The 18,686-nt window shown below is 41.0% G+C and overlaps 1 protein-coding gene across 1 annotated transcript; it reads right to left on the reverse strand.

The window, feature by feature from the left end:
* Positions 1–10,363: 10,363 nt before the first annotated feature.
* On the reverse strand, positions 10,364–18,686 carry LOC124143333 (leucine-rich melanocyte differentiation-associated protein-like). Its single transcript, XM_046512266.2, has 5 exons — positions 18,308–18,686; positions 17,562–17,701; positions 13,364–13,484; positions 11,527–11,626; positions 10,364–10,948 (listed from the first exon to the last, which is right to left on the reverse strand). Exons 1-5 carry the CDS (start codon positions 18,427–18,429, stop codon positions 10,880–10,882), a joined length of 552 nt encoding a protein of 183 aa, XP_046368222.2. The 5' UTR covers positions 18,430–18,686; the 3' UTR covers positions 10,364–10,879.

The following is an 18,686-nucleotide window of genomic DNA, read 5'->3' on the forward strand; positions in this document are numbered from 1 at the left end:
TGCCACTCAGCCGTGTCTTACCTGACGACGCGTGATTATCTTTTCCTGTTGGGAACAGCTGTATTTGTCTAACAATTGTACACAAAGGATCTTTCCTTACACATGTGAGGAATCTCACCCACATCAAAGGTTACGGCGCCGAGGAAACACCACGGTCGTGTCTATACTGCACCTGTCATCGACCTGATTATAAGTGATTAAGTGGCGTTTTCCTGTTGACATTCCTACATACGCTGTGGAAATATAACCCTTGTCCTCAAAACCAACTGCCAAGCACTGAATTGTCTGGTCCTCGCTTGATTATTTACGGACCGGAGTCATATAGCTGGAATATTGCTGGGTGCGGCGTTGAACAACAAACAAACAAACAAAAACACCAAATAAATCAAAACAAACTGCCCAGAAGCAAATACTTAGATAACATAATGTGAAATGTATTTTAATGAAGTTATGGATTTTGCGTCAACATGCACATGTATTCCACGTGCAACTCATGTGTTCATGATTTAGAGACAAAGGCAAATGTGTTATTGTTTTGATTACGTAATACATACACACGCACACGCGCAAGCGCTCACACTCTAGCTCGTACGCACACACACATCAACACACACAGAGAAATACACTTATACACAGACAAACAAGCACACACATGCACAGACACTGTGGTGTATTTTTAGAACAATATATTTTTACCCAGCTGTTTTCAACACACATTGTATTCATACATTGTATTCCGAAATTATCTTTCAAACATTGATTATTTTTCGAATGATATTGTATGCTAAAGTGATTAATATCTGGGTATATTTCCGTATCGCACAAGGGGCGGTCGGGTAGCCTAGTGGTTAAAGCGTTCGCTCGTCACGCCGAAGACCCGGGTTCGATTCCCGACAAAGGTACAATGTGTGAAGCCCATTTCTGGTGTCCCCAGCCGTGAAATTGCTAGAATATTGCTAAAAGCGGCGTAAAACCATACTCACTCACTCACCGTATCGCACAATACAGATTTTATTCATAACATATAATACAATACGGAAACACATTCGGCAAATAATCTCGTGTTACTAGAAATGTTAAAGTGTTGCCCAACATTTTTATAATCATTAAGAATTTACACTGTAGTTTATTCCAGTGTTTGCATTTACAAGCAATGCAAACTGTCTAGACCGCCACGTTAGACCTCTGGGCGATCTTGTTTGTTTGTTGTTGTTTTTTTGTTTAACTCCGCACTCAGCACGACACCAGAAATGGGCTTCACACATTGTACCCATGTCGGGAATCGAACTCGGATCTTCGGCGTGACGAGCGAACGCTTTAACCACTAGACTACCCGACCGACCCACAACCATAAGAACAATCTCAGGATGGCAGCACAAACTCATCCATGGTATTCCTATATTTTGGTTTGTTTGTTGTTTTTACGCCACTCTCAGCAATATTCCAGCTATATGACGGCGGTTTGTAAATAATCGAGTCTGGACCAGACAATCAAGTGATTGACATCATGAGCATCGATCCACGCAATTGGGATACGATGACATGCATCAACCAAGTCAGCGAGCCTGACCACCCATCCCGTTAGTCGCCTCTTACGACAAGCACCGTCGCCTTTTACGGCAAGCATGGGTTGCTGAAGACATATTCTACCCCGAATCTTTGTTTAGTGCATGAAACAAAGTGAAGCAGGAGAGCCGTTCTTGGCTGCAAGACAAAATAGTCCTGCAGGAGTTATTCCCCTTTAAAACGATAACAACTGCTAGAAGCGAACGTACAATCCTTCGGGTAGACGCGTACTGCTGACAATACTGATGAGGAGTTTTCCTCAAAGATGATGCATCATGTCCGCATCTCGATTTACCCAGGCCCATCGTAACCATTTTATTTGGTCATGATATCAACCACATCACAATACAACACTATACAATATGATATATAAAACGGCCCAGAATATGTAGCGGGAAATGAAAAAGACACAATTCTTTGGAATATAGTCTCAGACCTATCCAGGCCAACAAACCTGATCTTGTCTCTTTTGAATGAATCCAATGAATTGTCTGTCCCTTTAGACACTAGTGTGATTGACAAGATTCGGGAAAATGCCTGTGCTCAACTGATATATTTACGCCATAAAAACCACAAATAAAGTCGTTATATTATTTATCCTTCGATCGTTTCTTAGGCGTTTACGTGTGAAGGTCACTGTCATGTATTTAAAGCAGCTGCAAAATGATAATTAAGATACAGTTTATGCACAAAATCAGGAAATTGTATTCATAACAATTGTCGAAGTAACGACGCGACGTTAAACCCAATTTCACCTCACGTCACCTCCAATCATATGCTCATGCAAACGGTGGAAGTATGTTTAATGAGTAAACAGGGAATTTCAGCATATCCATTGTTCTCATGTCACTTGTAGATGCAGACTACGTGTTTACTTTTGTAGATGTTGGATGCAATAGGAGAGCGACGGGGTATTTCTTTTAGTGTTGTTGTTTTTTTCGTGGGGTGATGGGGTGGGGTGGGTGTGTGTCGAACTCTGGATAATGGAAGTCTACATATGCCTCATCTAGTTATCTACCTGGACACCGTACTCTGTGCCCTGTGTCATTGCTGAAGAAGAAGCTTTCCCATTAGACGACGCCAGGAGAAATTTCAACCCTAAGCCCAGAGCTTGTCGGGTTAGTGAGAACACCTTTGGAAGTCTGTTACACTGATTTCAAATATTCAAGTCCACTGTTCTAATTGAATTCTGTAAATAACATCAGAGATTTTGCCAACAATTTAAAAAGGCCCTGACCACTTTAACTCTTAATTGGAAGAAAGTCCTTTGTAGCGCCTGTTAAAGAGGCACCATACTGTACGTGTCCCCAACTGAAAATGTTTTGCTATGTAATACATAAATGTCTGTCATAATTCTTTTTCTGCCTGACCGACATCGTTTCAGCTGACCCTCACCTGATCAGATACATCTAAAAGATTTTCTTTTACTTTTATGAGATATTCTTCAACTGGAACTTTGTGTCTGTATGTGGAGTCTGTATCATCACGTCAACAGGCATACATAGCTCTCCTCCAAACATCATCTTGTTAAGGGTCTGTTTGGTAGATTCATGGGCCGCGCTGCGGTAAGCCATCAGTGCAAGTGGTAGTTTCTCGTCCCAGTCCTTTTGTTGACATAGGGGATCAACCAACCAGCAAACATAGGGTATCCAGGATTCTTGGCCAAGATTTCAACCACTGTTAAATCTTTCGACCATGCAATCAGACTTTGGGTTGAACGGAGTGGTTGTTGACTTGTGGATGTAAAAAAACCCGCAAATTTCAGAAAAGAGTCTTGACTCAAAATTTCTCCCTTGATCTGTGTGGATTTCATGTGGAACCCCAAATATGCAAATACATTATTCAACTAAAGCATTAGCAACTGTCTTAGCTGGTTAGGCAGTGCTTAAGCCTCAACCCATTTGGTGTAATAGTCACCAACCACACATATGACTCTGTTTCAGGAAATGGACCTAAGATGTCTACTGCCATTCTCTCCAGGGATGCTCCAACAATGTACTGCTCTAGATTGTCTGGTAGGCTTGCGTCGTGCAGAGCAAGTCTTGCAGGTACAACAAAGAGACTTGAACTGATCAGACATCCCATGCCAGTAGAATCGATTTTTCACCTTGCAGTTTTCATGTAGGCAAAGTGTCCCCTGTCTTTCCTGAGTGTGCTTCATCTGTTTCTGCAAGGAGCGTTGAAGTACTGCCAAAAGGACTGCTGGTTATCGCTTGAGTCTGACAATTTACGGCAAAGTACCCCTTCCACAATATCTAACGAGTCCCAAAGACCCGAATAGACTGTGGTTGTTGTCGACTCACTGGCCAAATCTTCCCATTTAGGTTTTGCTGCATGTGCCTCGAGCAGATCAAACGTGGGCTTCAAATCTGGGTCAAACATCTGTTCAGTGTGAATCTTAGACACTGGCTCTACAATGGACCCCTGAAGATTCCGTGGTAGAATAGGTCTTCAGAAACCCATACTTGTCCTAAAGGCGACTAACGGGATCGGCTGGCCAGGCTCGCTGACTTGGTTGATACATGTAATCGTATCCCAATTGCGTGGATCGATGCTCATGATGTCAATCACTGGATTGTCTGGTCCAGACTTGATTATTTTTACAGACCGCCGTCATATAGCTGGAATATTGCTGAGTGCGGCGTTAAACAACAAACCAACCAACTCTGCAATGATTTGTGCTAACATCCCTGTTGCTTTGTCTTCCATTCCACGCTGCTTGCAAGGTTTTCTTGACATACCATCCGCACTGGCGTGTTTCTTGCCAGGACGATGCTCAATCTGAAAATCATACTCGCTCAACACTCCTTACCATCTTGCCAACTGTCCTGGATCCTTGAAACTTAGGAGCCGACGCAATGAGACATGATCTGTGCAAATCAAGAATCTCCGCCCATAAAGATAATGGCGAAAATACTTGATGAAAGTGACAACAGCTAACAACTCTCGTCTTGTGATGCAGTAATTTCTTTCTTGTTTAGACAGGCTCTCGTTGGCATATGCAACAACTTTTTCACTGTCGTCTTGGACCTGTGATAATACAGCATCCATGCCAGAGTTGCTTGCATCTGTGTCTAAGACGAACTGATGATCTGTGTGACTTGGATAGGCCAGGACAGAGGCAGAAATGAACTCTTCCTTCAAATAGGTAGAAAGCTTCGTCATATTCTCGGCTCCAGGTTAAGATAGAATTCTTCTTTGTCAGACAATGGAGGGGTCTACCTATATCTGCAAAACCTTGCATGAAGCGCCTGTGGTATGATGCAAGTCCCAAAAAGTTCCGACCCTCACTCACATTGCTAGGTATCTCTCACACTCTCTACATTTTGAGGATGTGTACTCATCTTCCGGCTGACACAGCGTGCCCCAAATAAGGCATCTGTCCCTTGAAGGAGTGACACTTTGAGGGTTTCTTCTTCAGCCCAACCTCTCGAAATCTCTCAAACACTGTTCTCAGTCTCGACAGCACCTGTTCAAAAACATTGCCAAATAAACCAGCAGAATCTCCCAGTGAAGGCCTTTCAACACATGTTCCATCAAGCGGGAGAAAGAAAACGGAGCATTGCAAAAACGAAAGGCATTACCCACTATTGAAAAAGGCCGCTCCTTGTACAAAATGCAGACTGGGAATCCAATGGCGTGTTTAATCGTGCGGTAATTCAAAGGACAGTAATCGCAACAAAATTTCTACTCTCCTGAGCTCTTCCTTGCCATGACAAAATGGGAGGCCAAGGGACCTGATGAAGGCTCGAGAACTTGTCGCTCCAACATGTCTTGATCCATTGTATCTGCAATTTCTTGCTGTACAATTGGTAGGAGGCAATAATGCTGTCATACTGGCGTGGCGTCCCCTGTTTAACTATATATAATACTTTTCTTTCCAAGTTCCCTGGAGTCATCTGCAAACACATCCTTACCGCTATTGCTGCTGGCGACACTAGTCGCCCAACTCAAGTTGCCCCTTTAACTATCCACAAGTACTGCCTCACCTAGACCTTAAAACAAAAATATTCTTATCTTATTTATTTGGCCTGTCTGGGCAACATGTCCTTTCAGGCCGATTCGGTGGGCTGTTTCAATAAAGGATGGGGTGTGTTTATATGACGCCGGTCTGAAATTGACATCATGAGCATGGAATCACGCAATTGGGATACGATGACATGCATCAACCAAGTCAGCGAGCCTGACCACCCGATCTCGTTAGTCGCCTCTAACTACAAGCAAGCATAGGTTGCTGAAGACCTATGGGTGATGTGTGTGGCTTAGAGTGGAATAACACAATCCCCAACACAATCATTTAGACCTCCAAAGTAACTTATTTCTGTATATGTTTCCCCCTTCCACAGGTATTTTGTTTGTTTGTTGTTTGACGCTGCACTCAGCTATATTCCGGCTTTATATGGCGATGGTCTGTAAATAATCGAGTCTGGACCAGACAATCCAGTGACTGACATGATGCGCATAGATCCACGCAATTGGGATACGATGACATGCATCAACCAAGTCAGTGAGCCTGACCACCCGATCCCGTTAGTGGCTTCATACGACAAGCAAGGTCACCTTTTACGGCAAGCATAGGGGTCTGAAGACCTATTCTATCCCGGATTCTTCACGGGTCCCGCGCATTTGGGACACGATAGCATGCATCAACCAAGTCAGCGAGTCTGACCCTCCGATACCGTTAGTCGCCTCTTGCGACAAGCATGGTCGCCTTTTACGGCAAGCATGGGCTTCTGATGACCTATTCTACCCCGGATCTTCACGGGTCCATTACAGAAAGAAAAACTTGAATTACAAATTGAATAATTGAAATTAAAAAGGGAGTATCTGACAATGAAAATTAACAAACTAGCAGAATAGATTGGTACAGCTTAAGTCTTGCAATTAGGAAACTGGAATCGATAATTGGTGCATTCTTTGGCTACCCCGTCAGAAATCGTTACATGAAAGGAGGTTGATTGCAAACTGTTCCCTATATCTCAATCCTGTTGCTGCAGTTGCGATGGCATGCAGAGATTGCCTCTGTTCTCTAGCTGTCGGTGTTGGCTGTTGTTTCCATTTAGAGCTGGCACAGGTAAATGCCTGTCCCTGCTGATGTTACGCGGCACTGCACAGGCAGTTATTACCTAGGTCGATTTAAAAAATACATGACACTGAAATATATAGCGATCAGCCAGTATGTCTGTCTGTAATCATTCAGTGTATTTGATCGAAACTTGGCAAATCTATCAGTCACATACTGAAGTGGTACCTTTTGCTATTTAAGAATTTTAGAATTTTTTATATTTGTTTACGTTTCCATGGGAACAAGTTGGACTAAGGTTCTATAGGGTAGAGTTCGTTTTGGAGCATACATCAAAACCCATCCTATGCTTTCTAACAAAACTTTGCATATCTATCAGACTCATGCTGAACTGGTGCCTTTTGCTATTTAGGGATTTTAGAATTTTGTATTTGTTACGTTTCCATGGTAACAAATTGGACTTAGGTTCTATAAGGGTGGTGTTCATTTCCGGAGTGTAACTAAAAAAACGTGAAATACTTTTTTACGAAATTCTGCATGTCTACCAGGCACATACTGAAGTGGTGCCTTTTGATATTTAGCACTTTTAGAAAATTATATATTTTTTACGTTTCCATGGTAACAAGTTGGATTTAAGTTTTAATATAGGGTGGGTTCACTTATGGTGTATAACAAATAAACTGTTAAATATTTCCTTGCCGGGAACATTGCATGTCTATATATAAAGTACATGAACTGGTGCCATTTGATATTAAGGAGTTTTGGAAATGTTTATTTCCATTGCAGCTATTTTGACATGGGCTAAGAGAAATGTTGGGTCAGTTACCTGGTTTGGGACCATAACATGTTAAAATGGGCGGGGAATATAGATGACTTCGTTGACTATAGGCTTCTGAAGTTATTGTTTCTTGTAATTTGTCATTTGTTTGCATAACAAAACCCACAGAAACACACTTGTTTTACTTTCCATTTCATATTGATGCAACCATGGTGGATCTTTTGTGGGTAAACAATGTATGCTTCTTCAAGACCATTCAACTCTTGACTCATTACATACAGAATTGCACATTTGCTTGTGGTTACTTTACAGCTACCGGAGGGGGAGGGGTGATATGTCATCTTCCTGATGATGTTTGTTGTTTAACGCTGCAATATTGCAGCTATATTACCGCGGTTTGTAAATAATCAAGTCTGGACCAGACAATCAAGTGATTCATATTATGAGCATCGATCCACGCAATTGGAATCGATGACATGCATCAACCAAGTCAGTGAGCCTGACCACCCGATCCCGTTAGTCGCCTTTTAGGACAAGCATAGTCGCCTTTTACGGCAAGCATGGGTTGCTGAAGACCTATTCTACCCTGGATCTTCACGGGTCGGACAGTTAAGATAATAAATCAAGGTCTACTTCTCCAGATGTCAATAGCATTTTTCAAATTAGGATTGTTGATAACGTATGATCTAATGATTTTGACAAATATTGCACGGATAATGCAGTTAAAGTGCCAGGGGCGTGGTTCTCATCCATTGCAATGCTTTCACTTTATACATCGTTCATATTCATGCCAAGCCCCTCACGTGAAGATTCGGGGTAGAATAGGTCTTCAGCAACCCATGCTAACTGTAAGTGGTGACAATGCTTGTCGTAAAAGGCGACTTACGGCATGTGCGATACGCATGATGTCAGTCACTGGATTGTCTGGTCCAGACTCAGTTTTGTTTTACAAACCGCCGTCATCTAGTTGGAATATTGCTGAGTGCAGCGTTAATCAACAATAAACCAACCAACTCTCACATCATAATATGAGTTGTGTGCCCCTCAGTGCATACATCGGGCACGGGTGGCCCAGTCGTCTAAGGCTCCGCGATTCGCTGTGCAGAGTTGCGTCCCTTGGGCACATAGAAACCTATGATTGTGGGTTCGAATCCCGGTTCGCCCCGATTATGTTTCTAGGTTTGTCAGCACTATACCCGTGCTCGTGGGTTTCACCGAAGTGGTAAACGTCTGAGACCTGCATCACTTCGGGCTTTCCTCTCACATTAAGCTGACACGCCGAGATATAACTGGAATACTGTTAAAAGCAGCGTAAAACCCAACTCACTCACTCACTCACTCTAGCATGCGTGAGTCAAGTTTTTTCTGTTTCTTTTCTTTTATTCACTGTTTCAAAAGTATTGTATCAGAATGACGGGCCAGCATCTTTCATGACAGAGGATCAGTTCAGCATCCGAATCACTGATCATTACTGCTGTAAGCTGTCAAAAGTTGTCTGCCCTTTGACCATGTTTGTCGTGGATCGATGTTCATGATGTCAATCACTGGATTGTCTGGTCCAGACTCGATTATTTACAGACCGCCGTCATATAGCTGGAATGAGTGAGTGAGTTTGGTTTAACGCCGCCTTAGCAATATTCCAGCAATATCACGACGGGGGACACCAGAAATGGGCTTCACACATTGTACCCATGTCGGGATTCGAACCCGTGTCTTCGGCGTGACGAGCTAACGATTTAACCACTAGGCTACCCGACCGCCCCTCATATAGCTGGAATATTGCCAGGTGCCGTGTAAAACAACAAACCAACCAACCATGTTTGTGAAACATAAATTTATGAACAAAATTAACAGAGTGGAGTGCATTACCCTTGCCGCCAATGTTTCAGAAGCTGCTATTCCCAAACCCTCAGCATCTATATATGTACACAAAAATCTCACATGAACAAATGCTAATTTTACTGTCACATTTCACCAGAAATAATACACAATGACGAATTAGTAATATTTAAGGTATAACCGAGATCATGAAATAATATTTATTTTATGGTCCCTGAGTATAGGTCACATATATGGAGCATCACATATTTGTCAATGTACACAATATATTAAATTTAATATTTAATTTATACATCACTATTTACATAAACTGAATCATAAGTTGTTATAGGGTGGATCCAGCATTCTTAAATGAGGGGTAGAATAGGTCTTCAACAACCCGTGCTTGCCGTGAGAGACGACTATGCTTGTTGTAAGAGGCGACAATCAGGTGGTCAGGCTCACTGACTTGGTTGATGCATATCATCGTATCCCAATTGGTTGGATCGATGCTCATGACATCAAACACCGGAATGTCTGGTCCAGACTCAATTATTTACAGACCTCCGTCATATAGCTGGACTATTGCTGAGTGCGGCGTTAAACAACAAACAAAACAAACAAACAAACATCAAACACAAGCATTGTTTTTACACAGGACAGTTTTAGTGTTTCCTGACAATATGCTTTTGGTATCTTTACATTGTCACTTTGTTACCTCCCTGTTCATCAAATTGACTAATCCATCAGTTTTACAAAAGATATCAGTGTTACCTTGGCGGTGGAAGAGATCATTCAACAACTGGGGAGAACAGGAGGTTAAATCATATTGCACTGTTTACCCGGTATCCTCCCAAAACCTCTACTGCCAAAACATCTACAGACTGAACAATCAGTCAAGTGGTGGTTCCACAGCGACAGGAGAAACCTTGCATCCTCATCCAGTGTAATCTGTACCCTTCTCCAACTTATTTTCTCTATATATACTTCTCTCACTACATGCATATATAATCCCATAGGGGGCATGGTGGCCCAGTTGTCTAAGTCGTCACGATTCGCTGTGCAGAGTTGCGTCCCTTGGGCATGCCAGAAACATTTGATTGTGGGTTCAAATCCCGGTTCGCCCCAATTATGTTTCTAGGTTTGTCAGCACCATACCCGTGCTTGTGGGTTTCACCGAAGTGGTAAATGTCTTAAGACCTGCATCACTTCGGGCTTTCCTCCCACATAAAGCAGACAGGCTGTGATATAACTGGAATATTGTTAAAAGCGGTGTTAAACCAACTCACTCACTCACTATAATCCCTTAGTTGTTGGAGTTAAACAAACTAACCACTGTTTGATCTTAGGTCAAGTTAATTCATGTCATTTATCCCAGCTTGTCCTACTACAAATTAATGCCCTTGGGCTGGTCCATTATAAGAATAGGTGAACCCACATGTTCTCTTAACTAAGCGTAGAGGTTTTGGCAAGTAGAAGTTTTGGGGGGGATAACCGTTCACCCCCCCAGAATTCAAAGTCCTAAACAAAAATCCCTGCCTCAATCAATGAGTGCAGATTTGAAAGGATTGGTATTAATCAAAATGAGCTTTTCTCATTATAAACAAACAATGGTATTCATTGTCGAGATATTCGGGGAAAGTTCACAGGGATATTAGTTTCACTTTGTGGAGAAAGTCTGACGAGGAGACAACTCAGTTCCAGCAACTGCTTCGTCGTTTGGCAGCGTTGTTGCTGCTGCTGTTCTTCTTGCTTCTCTTGATCTGCAAGGATGAAACACATGACACTTATCTTCCACAACAAACTGAAATGAAATTAAATGATTAAACATTTACTTATGACAAATGGCCCTGTGAAGATCCGGGTCAGAATAGGTCTTCAGCAACCCATGTTTGTCGTAAGAGGCGGTTGATACATGTCATCTTATCACAATTCTGTGGATCGATGTTCATGGTGTCAATCACTGAATTGTCTGGTCCATACTCGATTATTTACAGACTGCCGTCATACAGCTGGAATATTGCTGAGTGGGGCGTCAAACAACAAACAAACAAACAAACTTAGGACAAATGACACTTATTTTCCACAACAAAACAAACTTCACAATCTCAGGAACCGAAATGATTAAACACTTACTTAGGACAAATGACACTTATCTTCCATAACAAAACAAACTTCACAAACTCAATCTCAGGAACAGTCTTCAATTTGAAACACAAGAGTTAATATGTAGGCCTTTCCACGAAGCTGTGTTGTCTAAGACACATCTTAGCACCATGAGTCTCTGCTTGTAATGGAAATAGAAATGTATTGGAAAGTTCAGAACAAAAATTACACTCACTGGCTTCCTGTATATTCTCTCGGCCTCTCTTCTCTCGTCCGAAGTAACTTGCTTGTCATCCAGTGCCTCCAGGGTAGGGATCTTACTGATCACGTAGTACCTGGCAATGACATTGGTTGGTTGGTTTATTGTTTAACGCCGCACTTTATACCCAACTCGTGAGATTACTGGGTAGGGTCAGGTGGTATTTGGTATCCGGGTCATAAATTGAGAGACCCGTGAAGATTCCATGGTAGAGTAGGTCTTCAGCAACCCATGCTTGCCGTAAAAGGTGACTATGCTTGACGCAAAAGGCGACTAATGGGATCGGGTGGTCAGGCTCGCTGACTTGGTTGATACATGTCATCGATCCCAATTGCATGGATCAATGCTTATGATATTAATCACTGGATTATCTGGTCCAGACTCGATTATTTACAGACCGCCGTCATATAGCTGGAATATTGCTGAGTGTGGCGTATTACAACAAACCAACCATAAATTTGGATGTGTCTGGTTTGATGAAATATGTATGAGGGGTGTTCATTAAAGATTTCCCCTAAACCACTTAAGGTTATCATATTTGGTTGAAATTTCACATGTGTAATTATACATGTATCTATGGGTTATGTCTGAATTTGCAGCACCGAAATATTAATCTTATTACTTTTACAGGTGTTATGATCGAGTAGGGTGTGACAATGGAGCCAGTAGGATACCGAGCAGTGATTAGGTTTTTATATTTGAAAGGTCGCACACCAAAAGAAACTTTCGATGAAATGAAAGCAACTTATGGGGAAGATGCCCCATCATATGACGTTGTTAAACACTGGCATCGCCAGTTCAAGTGTGGTCGGACATCTGTGGAAACAGCTGCCATTCCTGGTCGCCCCCATTCAGCCATTGATGAGGACACTATCCATCAAGTGGAGACCGCCATTTTGGCAGACCGACGTACATTGTATAACTGTTCGCCAGTTAGCACAAGATGTCAAGATCAGTGTAGGGTCTGTGGAAAAAATCATCCATGACAATTTGAACATGCATAAGGTGTCTGCACGATGGATTCCCAGGTTGCTCACACCTTTCCAAAAGCAGGAACGAGTCAATTGCTCAAAGGATCTTTTGGACATGTGCAAAAAAAAACCAGGCAAACTTTTTTGACAGACTTATCACACAGGATGAAACATGGGTCCATCTCTATGATCCTGAGACTAAAGTTCAGTCGATGCAATGGAAGCATGTGGAGTCACCACCCCCAAAGAAGGCACGTGTCCAACCCTCTGCAGGCAAGGTCATGCTCACGGTGTTTTGCGACCAGCACAGAGTAGTGATGATGGATTTCTTGGCAAAGGGTACCACAATTACAGGAGCTTATTATGCTTCACTGCTGCGGAAATTGCGGGACGCTTTCAAGCTTAAGAGGCGGGGCATGCTGACCAAGGGTGTCCGTCTCCTGCAAGACAATGCTCCAGTACACAACTCTCATGTTGCCCAGACAGAAGCGCGGTCCTGTAGCTATGAAATCCTTCCACATCCTCCTTACTCTCCTGACCTTGCACCATCTGACTTCCACCTCTTTCCAACCCTGAAGTCATTTTTGAAAGGAAAACGTTTCACAGATGATGAAACACTGATTTCTGAAGTCAAGTCCTGGTTTCAGACGCAAAATGAGGGATTTTACAAGCGAGGTCTCCATAGTTGCATAAAATGATGGGAGAAGTATGTAACTCTTGGTGGTTCCTATGTGGAGAAAGACTAATACCTATGCCAAGTTTCATTCCACTAGGTCCATCAAAAGTGGGTCAGGGGAAATCTTTAATGAACACCCCTGTGTATCTGTGTGAATGTGACCGACCTGAAGTCGACGTACTGCTGATAGGATCCTCCGTTGAAGTAGCTGGGGGCAGCTTCATTGTTCATCATGGACAAAAACCTCAGATTCGGGCACGTCTTTGAAATTGTGGCGACAAACACACCTGAAGAGAAAGAATTTAATTCAGAAATGACTTCATTATCATTTTTTTATTCTGGAGGTAAAAATGTAAAAAAAAAAATGCATGCCGTGTAAATCTGCCCGACAGATATTCGTAATTTTATGTTTTTAAATCCATAAACGCAAATACATATTGGAGTCAAGTCTTGTGACATATTACGTCAACAATAATAACTCGCAGACTGCTTACTTAAATATTACACACAAAAAGTGTTGACAACATACAATTTGTAAACTACATTTGTATAGCTTTGTACATACAGGTTTGAATAGCTTTTCCTGTTAATTGTTAAGTTAATCTCTGCATCTCTGTTAAAACACACGGCTGTGTACTCACGGGGAGATGAACACGGAGTACGCTGACCACTGTGTCAAATTAACGAGACTGATTAATTAGTGATTTTGCTAATTCTTTGCAAATTAGGTGTGTCGGAGTCGGAGTGCGAGAATGGCGGATCAACGGGACTAAATAGCACTGAATCAATCGGTTTCCATCATTTGTGTCGGATAAAGCCGAGTGTCGGGTTAACGAGTGTCGGATTAACGAGACTTGACTGTATTCAGTGCAATAACGCAACACGAGCCCCACCCCTTCTATTATCAACCAATCAAGAAACAGGCCTAACTGTTTTTGGTTTACGGAAACATAAATGCATATAAAATTGCTTTGCTAGCCAATCAAATGTCATGGAATCACTTTCAATTTTTTATAGAAATATGTTTGAAATTTTTTTAACTTTTGAAACTACTTTTTGATTTGTTTGACTCCAATCAGCTGATGAAAGCCTGTAAATCATTAAACCTAGACCAGACAAACCGGTGATTGATAAGATGAGCAAATGTCCATACTGTTGGGGTATGTAGACGCACCATGTGACGGCACATAGTCCTGTGCACAGTGCACAGCGGAGAGTTGCAGAGAGTTACTTTGATGGGTGAACGCCCCACACTAAAGCATTCCTTACGCAATTGACTTTATTCGATATGCCTGTTCACCCAGCAGTTAATGGGTACCCGGAAGGATGATGATCATGTGACTGTTAACCTTCTAGCCTCAGAGGCAGCTTGTGTTGTATACTCCCTAGGGAGTTGAGAATGAAAACAGAACACTGATTTATTGGGTATATGAGGATTCACTAGGTGAATGGAATCTGGCACAATATTTATAATTAGGCATATTAATATTGTTGTTACTATCGTTATTATTGTTGTTATTGTTAGTATTATCAACCAAGACATCAAACCTGACATGATTTATTAAGAATGCAGCAGTGTTGAACACATATATGATATTGTTGAACAATAATTCTACAGTAAGACGAGTTCTATGGATGAACAACTTCTTTATTACAATTAGTGCCTAATTGTAATAAAGAAGTTGTTCATCCATAGAACTCGTCTTACTTCATCACACCAACTTCTAAATGCCACTCAAAGAAGTTATACGCCGTCTACATGGAGACGTGGCAATCTCAGCACTAATTGTAATAAAGAAGTTGTTCATCCATCGAACTCGTCTTACTTCATCACACCAACTTCTAAATGCCACTCAAAGAAGTTATACGCCGTCTACATGGAGACGTGGCAATCTCAGCACTAATTGTAATAAAGAAGTTGTTCATCCATCGAACTCGTCTTACTTCATCACTCCAACTTCTAAATGCCACTCAAAGAAGTTATACGCCGTCTACATGGAGACGTGGCAATCTCAGCACTAATTGTAATAAAGAAGTTGTTCATCCATAGAACTCGTCTTACTTCATCACTCCAACTTCTAAATGCCACTCAAAGGAAATAATTCTACATTTTGTAATCTGTAATACCGTATTCGACGTAATAAGCGCCCAGGGCGCTCACAAAATTAGAAATAGGGGGCTCTTATTAGAATAAACTTTTGGTGAAAAAAAAAAGATCATAAATTTTGTGGTTTATGCTGACAGCCTGAAATGATACAAAAGAAAAATCTGGGCATATTATACATGACAGATAAATTTTTCGAGAATTTAATTGCCCATAATTAAAGGTTGCAATATAAGACTTGATTGCGTATTATACACGAATAAATAAGTCTTGTGTACATTGATCAATCGGAAGGGGTGCTAATTGGGAATGTTCACTACCCAATATATTAGCAAATATCGCTGCAGGCGCTTATTAGGGTGCATATTACATCGAATACGGTAGTACATATCATTATTTCGAAATGCCAACTGCTGATTGAGAAAGAAGTTCTTTTCTATATATAGCATTAGCAGCTTCCACAGTGATGCGTCCTTCATATCAATAAGTACGGAATGTTGTGACTAAGTCTTTACTGACCCGAGGAACACAGGCATGGCGTTATCTTGTCTGTTTGTGTCGGGTGGAGTTATCAGGGTGATAAACTTGGCTTGTATTATCACTGCTATACCTCATACCAGTAACCAGTACAGGAGCCCCACTAACTTTGTGAACAAATGGCAAACAGTCATTAGGTTTATAATTTCTTGGTTTACAATTTTTTTGTGTTAAAACAACCTGGTCAGTTGGTGAAAAAAGATGATGGATTAAAAGACTATGTTTTTTGTACTTTATCACTGCCTTCCAACTCAGGAGAAAAGATGTGTGTTTCTCCTCTTTACATTTTTACGGAAGCCTTTGTTTTTAAAATTTTTTTATTGAAATTTCAAGATACTAACTTGTAATTTCATGTTGAAATTTCAAGATACTAAGTTAAAAGTTCAAGATGCATACTAAGTTGAAATTTCAAGATAATGATCTTGAAATTTCAAGATAGTAAGTCGAAATTTTAAGATCATAACTTAAAATTTCAATTTGTTATCTTTAAATTTCAACATAGCAACTTGAAACTTCAAAATAATGAAATTTCAAGATAATAAGTCAAAATTTTAAGATTATAACTTATTATCTTCAAATTTCAAGATCATTATCTTGAATTTTCAACTTAGTATCTTGAAATTTCAAGAACTTTTTATCAATATACATTTGTGAGATTGATGGAGTAAGTGAGTATGGCTATACGCCGGTTTTAGCAATATTCCGGCAATATCATGGCAAGGGAAATCAGAAATGGGCTTCACACATTGTACCCATGTGGGGAATCGACCCCCGGGCTTCTGCGTGACGAGTGAACGCTTTAACCATTAGGGTACCCCACTTACCAGACCAACTTTACCCCGCATCTTCACGGGTCCCACCTGTACGTGGAAAGCCCCCCTGACAATGCAAGGCCTCATCACTAATTGATGCAACTACCACAACAACACATCCGACCATGGACCACCTCATCATCGGATGTGATTCCTATTGAACATTAATAAGAAAACTTGGAAAAGAAAAACAAGACACAACAGCCCCAAGCCAACAGAATTCAACTTGAACAAGCTCTTCAGGAATAATGGCGCTGATTCCCCAAAATCAGGTGATTGACAACATCAGTAAGACGAGAACATCAACAGTCAAATGAACATTAAAACATTCTGCCTATTTCCAGAGACAATTTGGACCTCATTTGGGATAGGGGTGAGATTGGTCTTAGGACTGTATCATATTTTGCCGACCCCCTATTTTATGTTACATATTTCCATGACCCCTCTCCCCACCCTACAATAAAATACCAGTTCCTAAATAATGTTCAAATTCACAAAAAGATATTTGAAAAACTAGAACTGTCATATTTTTATGGCCCCCGTATAGCTGTGATAAATTGTGCCATTGTTTCATGACACGCCCACGCCCAGACCCAACCCCAATCTCACCAGCCCTCTCCCCAATAATACATGATCAGTTTCTTAATCATTTTCTGTGCCAAATATCCTATAGAAAATAAAAGTGGCATCTGTTTCTTTACTTGATGAAATACACCATTTATGTAGTCATAGAATATCTTGCCAAACATTTCACACTTCTCATCAAGCCCATCCATCAACATTTTTAAAATGTTTGGATAAAAATCTTTACTGTATTTATTCTGGCCTCATGGTTACTGAAAGTATATGCACATTTTGTTACCATGGTGACACAAATTAAACATTCTTATTGTATTATCATTGTCACATACCCAGATTTCTTATCTTGTTGTGGTTGACCCATAGTGTAATGAGTTCAGGCAGAGACGGCAGCTTCACTTGGCAGGAGATGTTGTTGTGATCCAGGATCAGTGTCGACACTTTGGGGAAGTCACTCATGAAACGTAAATCTCTGACAGACATAAGGAAAAGTCAGACATACGTTACGTTACATTTCCTGCTTTTTATTTACCATGGAAACGCACTGATTAATGAAAAAAAACCAAAAAAAACAGTGTTTAAAATTAGCATTTCACTTTATCACATACTTGCATGTCACTGTATCAAGAAAGGATGGGACGTTTCTCATGATATCAACCCCTGTTTATTTCGGACAGACTCAATTAATCTGTGACAAATCTGGAATATGACTTACTGAACCATAAATCAACAATATATCTTTCTATTACAATTATTTTTTATCTTTGTTATATTTGAGGCATTAATCATTGCCCTGGGCCCCGTTCCACAAAGTGATCTTAGCGCTAAGTTGATCGTAACTCCCATTCTTTAACACAGGCTTACGACAACATGACACCGCACAACATCAGAAATTCTTTTTAATTCTTATTTACACCTAAATGCTGTTGTTGTCATCAAATTACATTGCCTTTGAGTGCCTTTACCCATTGGTATGGTTGTCAATCTTGACCTGACACCAATTTTCAACATGAATTAAAGATGTGCTTGCAATATTAATATGAAATTAATGTGGGTCTGCTAGTGCTAAAAAGGATACGTCACTCGGTTGTAACTTAAATCCAGCTCTTCGATCAGTCCTCCGTATTTTTCAGCAAGATCAAAGGGAACTTCAACTAAGTCAAGATATGCCAATGTCCATCTCCTCTTACCTTCTGCCATCTCCACGATATAGGGCGGTGGATTTGACAGCTGACGCCAAATTGTCAGTGATAAAAATAGGAGTGGAGCTTGTCACTTGAATCAAGGACTAGTACTTGACTTCTTCAACTCCAATTAAGTGACAAACCTTAAGAAATGGAAACAAGTAGTTCTAATCCTTTCCATGAATGTAAGATTCCATGTCGCACGGTTCAACAGTCGAATAACATTTACGGCGACATGGCAGCCACCATTTTGTTCATCACATGACTTGAAAG

This window comes from Haliotis rufescens, unplaced genomic scaffold (assembly GCF_023055435.1).
Source record: "Haliotis rufescens isolate VD_foot unplaced genomic scaffold, xgHalRufe1.0.p SCAF_14, whole genome shotgun sequence".
Lineage (NCBI taxonomy): Eukaryota > Metazoa > Mollusca > Gastropoda > Lepetellida > Haliotidae > Haliotis > Haliotis rufescens.

Excerpts from the sequence above, each read along its gene's own strand:
- LOC124143333 (XM_046512266.2), bottom strand. The coding sequence starts at position 18,429 with ATGGCAGAAGGTAAGAGGAGATGGACATTGGCATATCTTGACTTAGTT. Across the intron at positions 17,702-18,307 it reads TTAAGTTACAACCGAGTGAC|AGATTTACGTTTCATGAGTG; the intron begins GTATCCTTTTTA and ends TATGTCTGTCAG. Across the intron at positions 13,485-17,561 it reads CAACAAGATAAGAAATCTGG|GTGTGTTTGTCGCCACAATT; the intron begins GTATGTGACAAT and ends CTTTCTCTTCAG.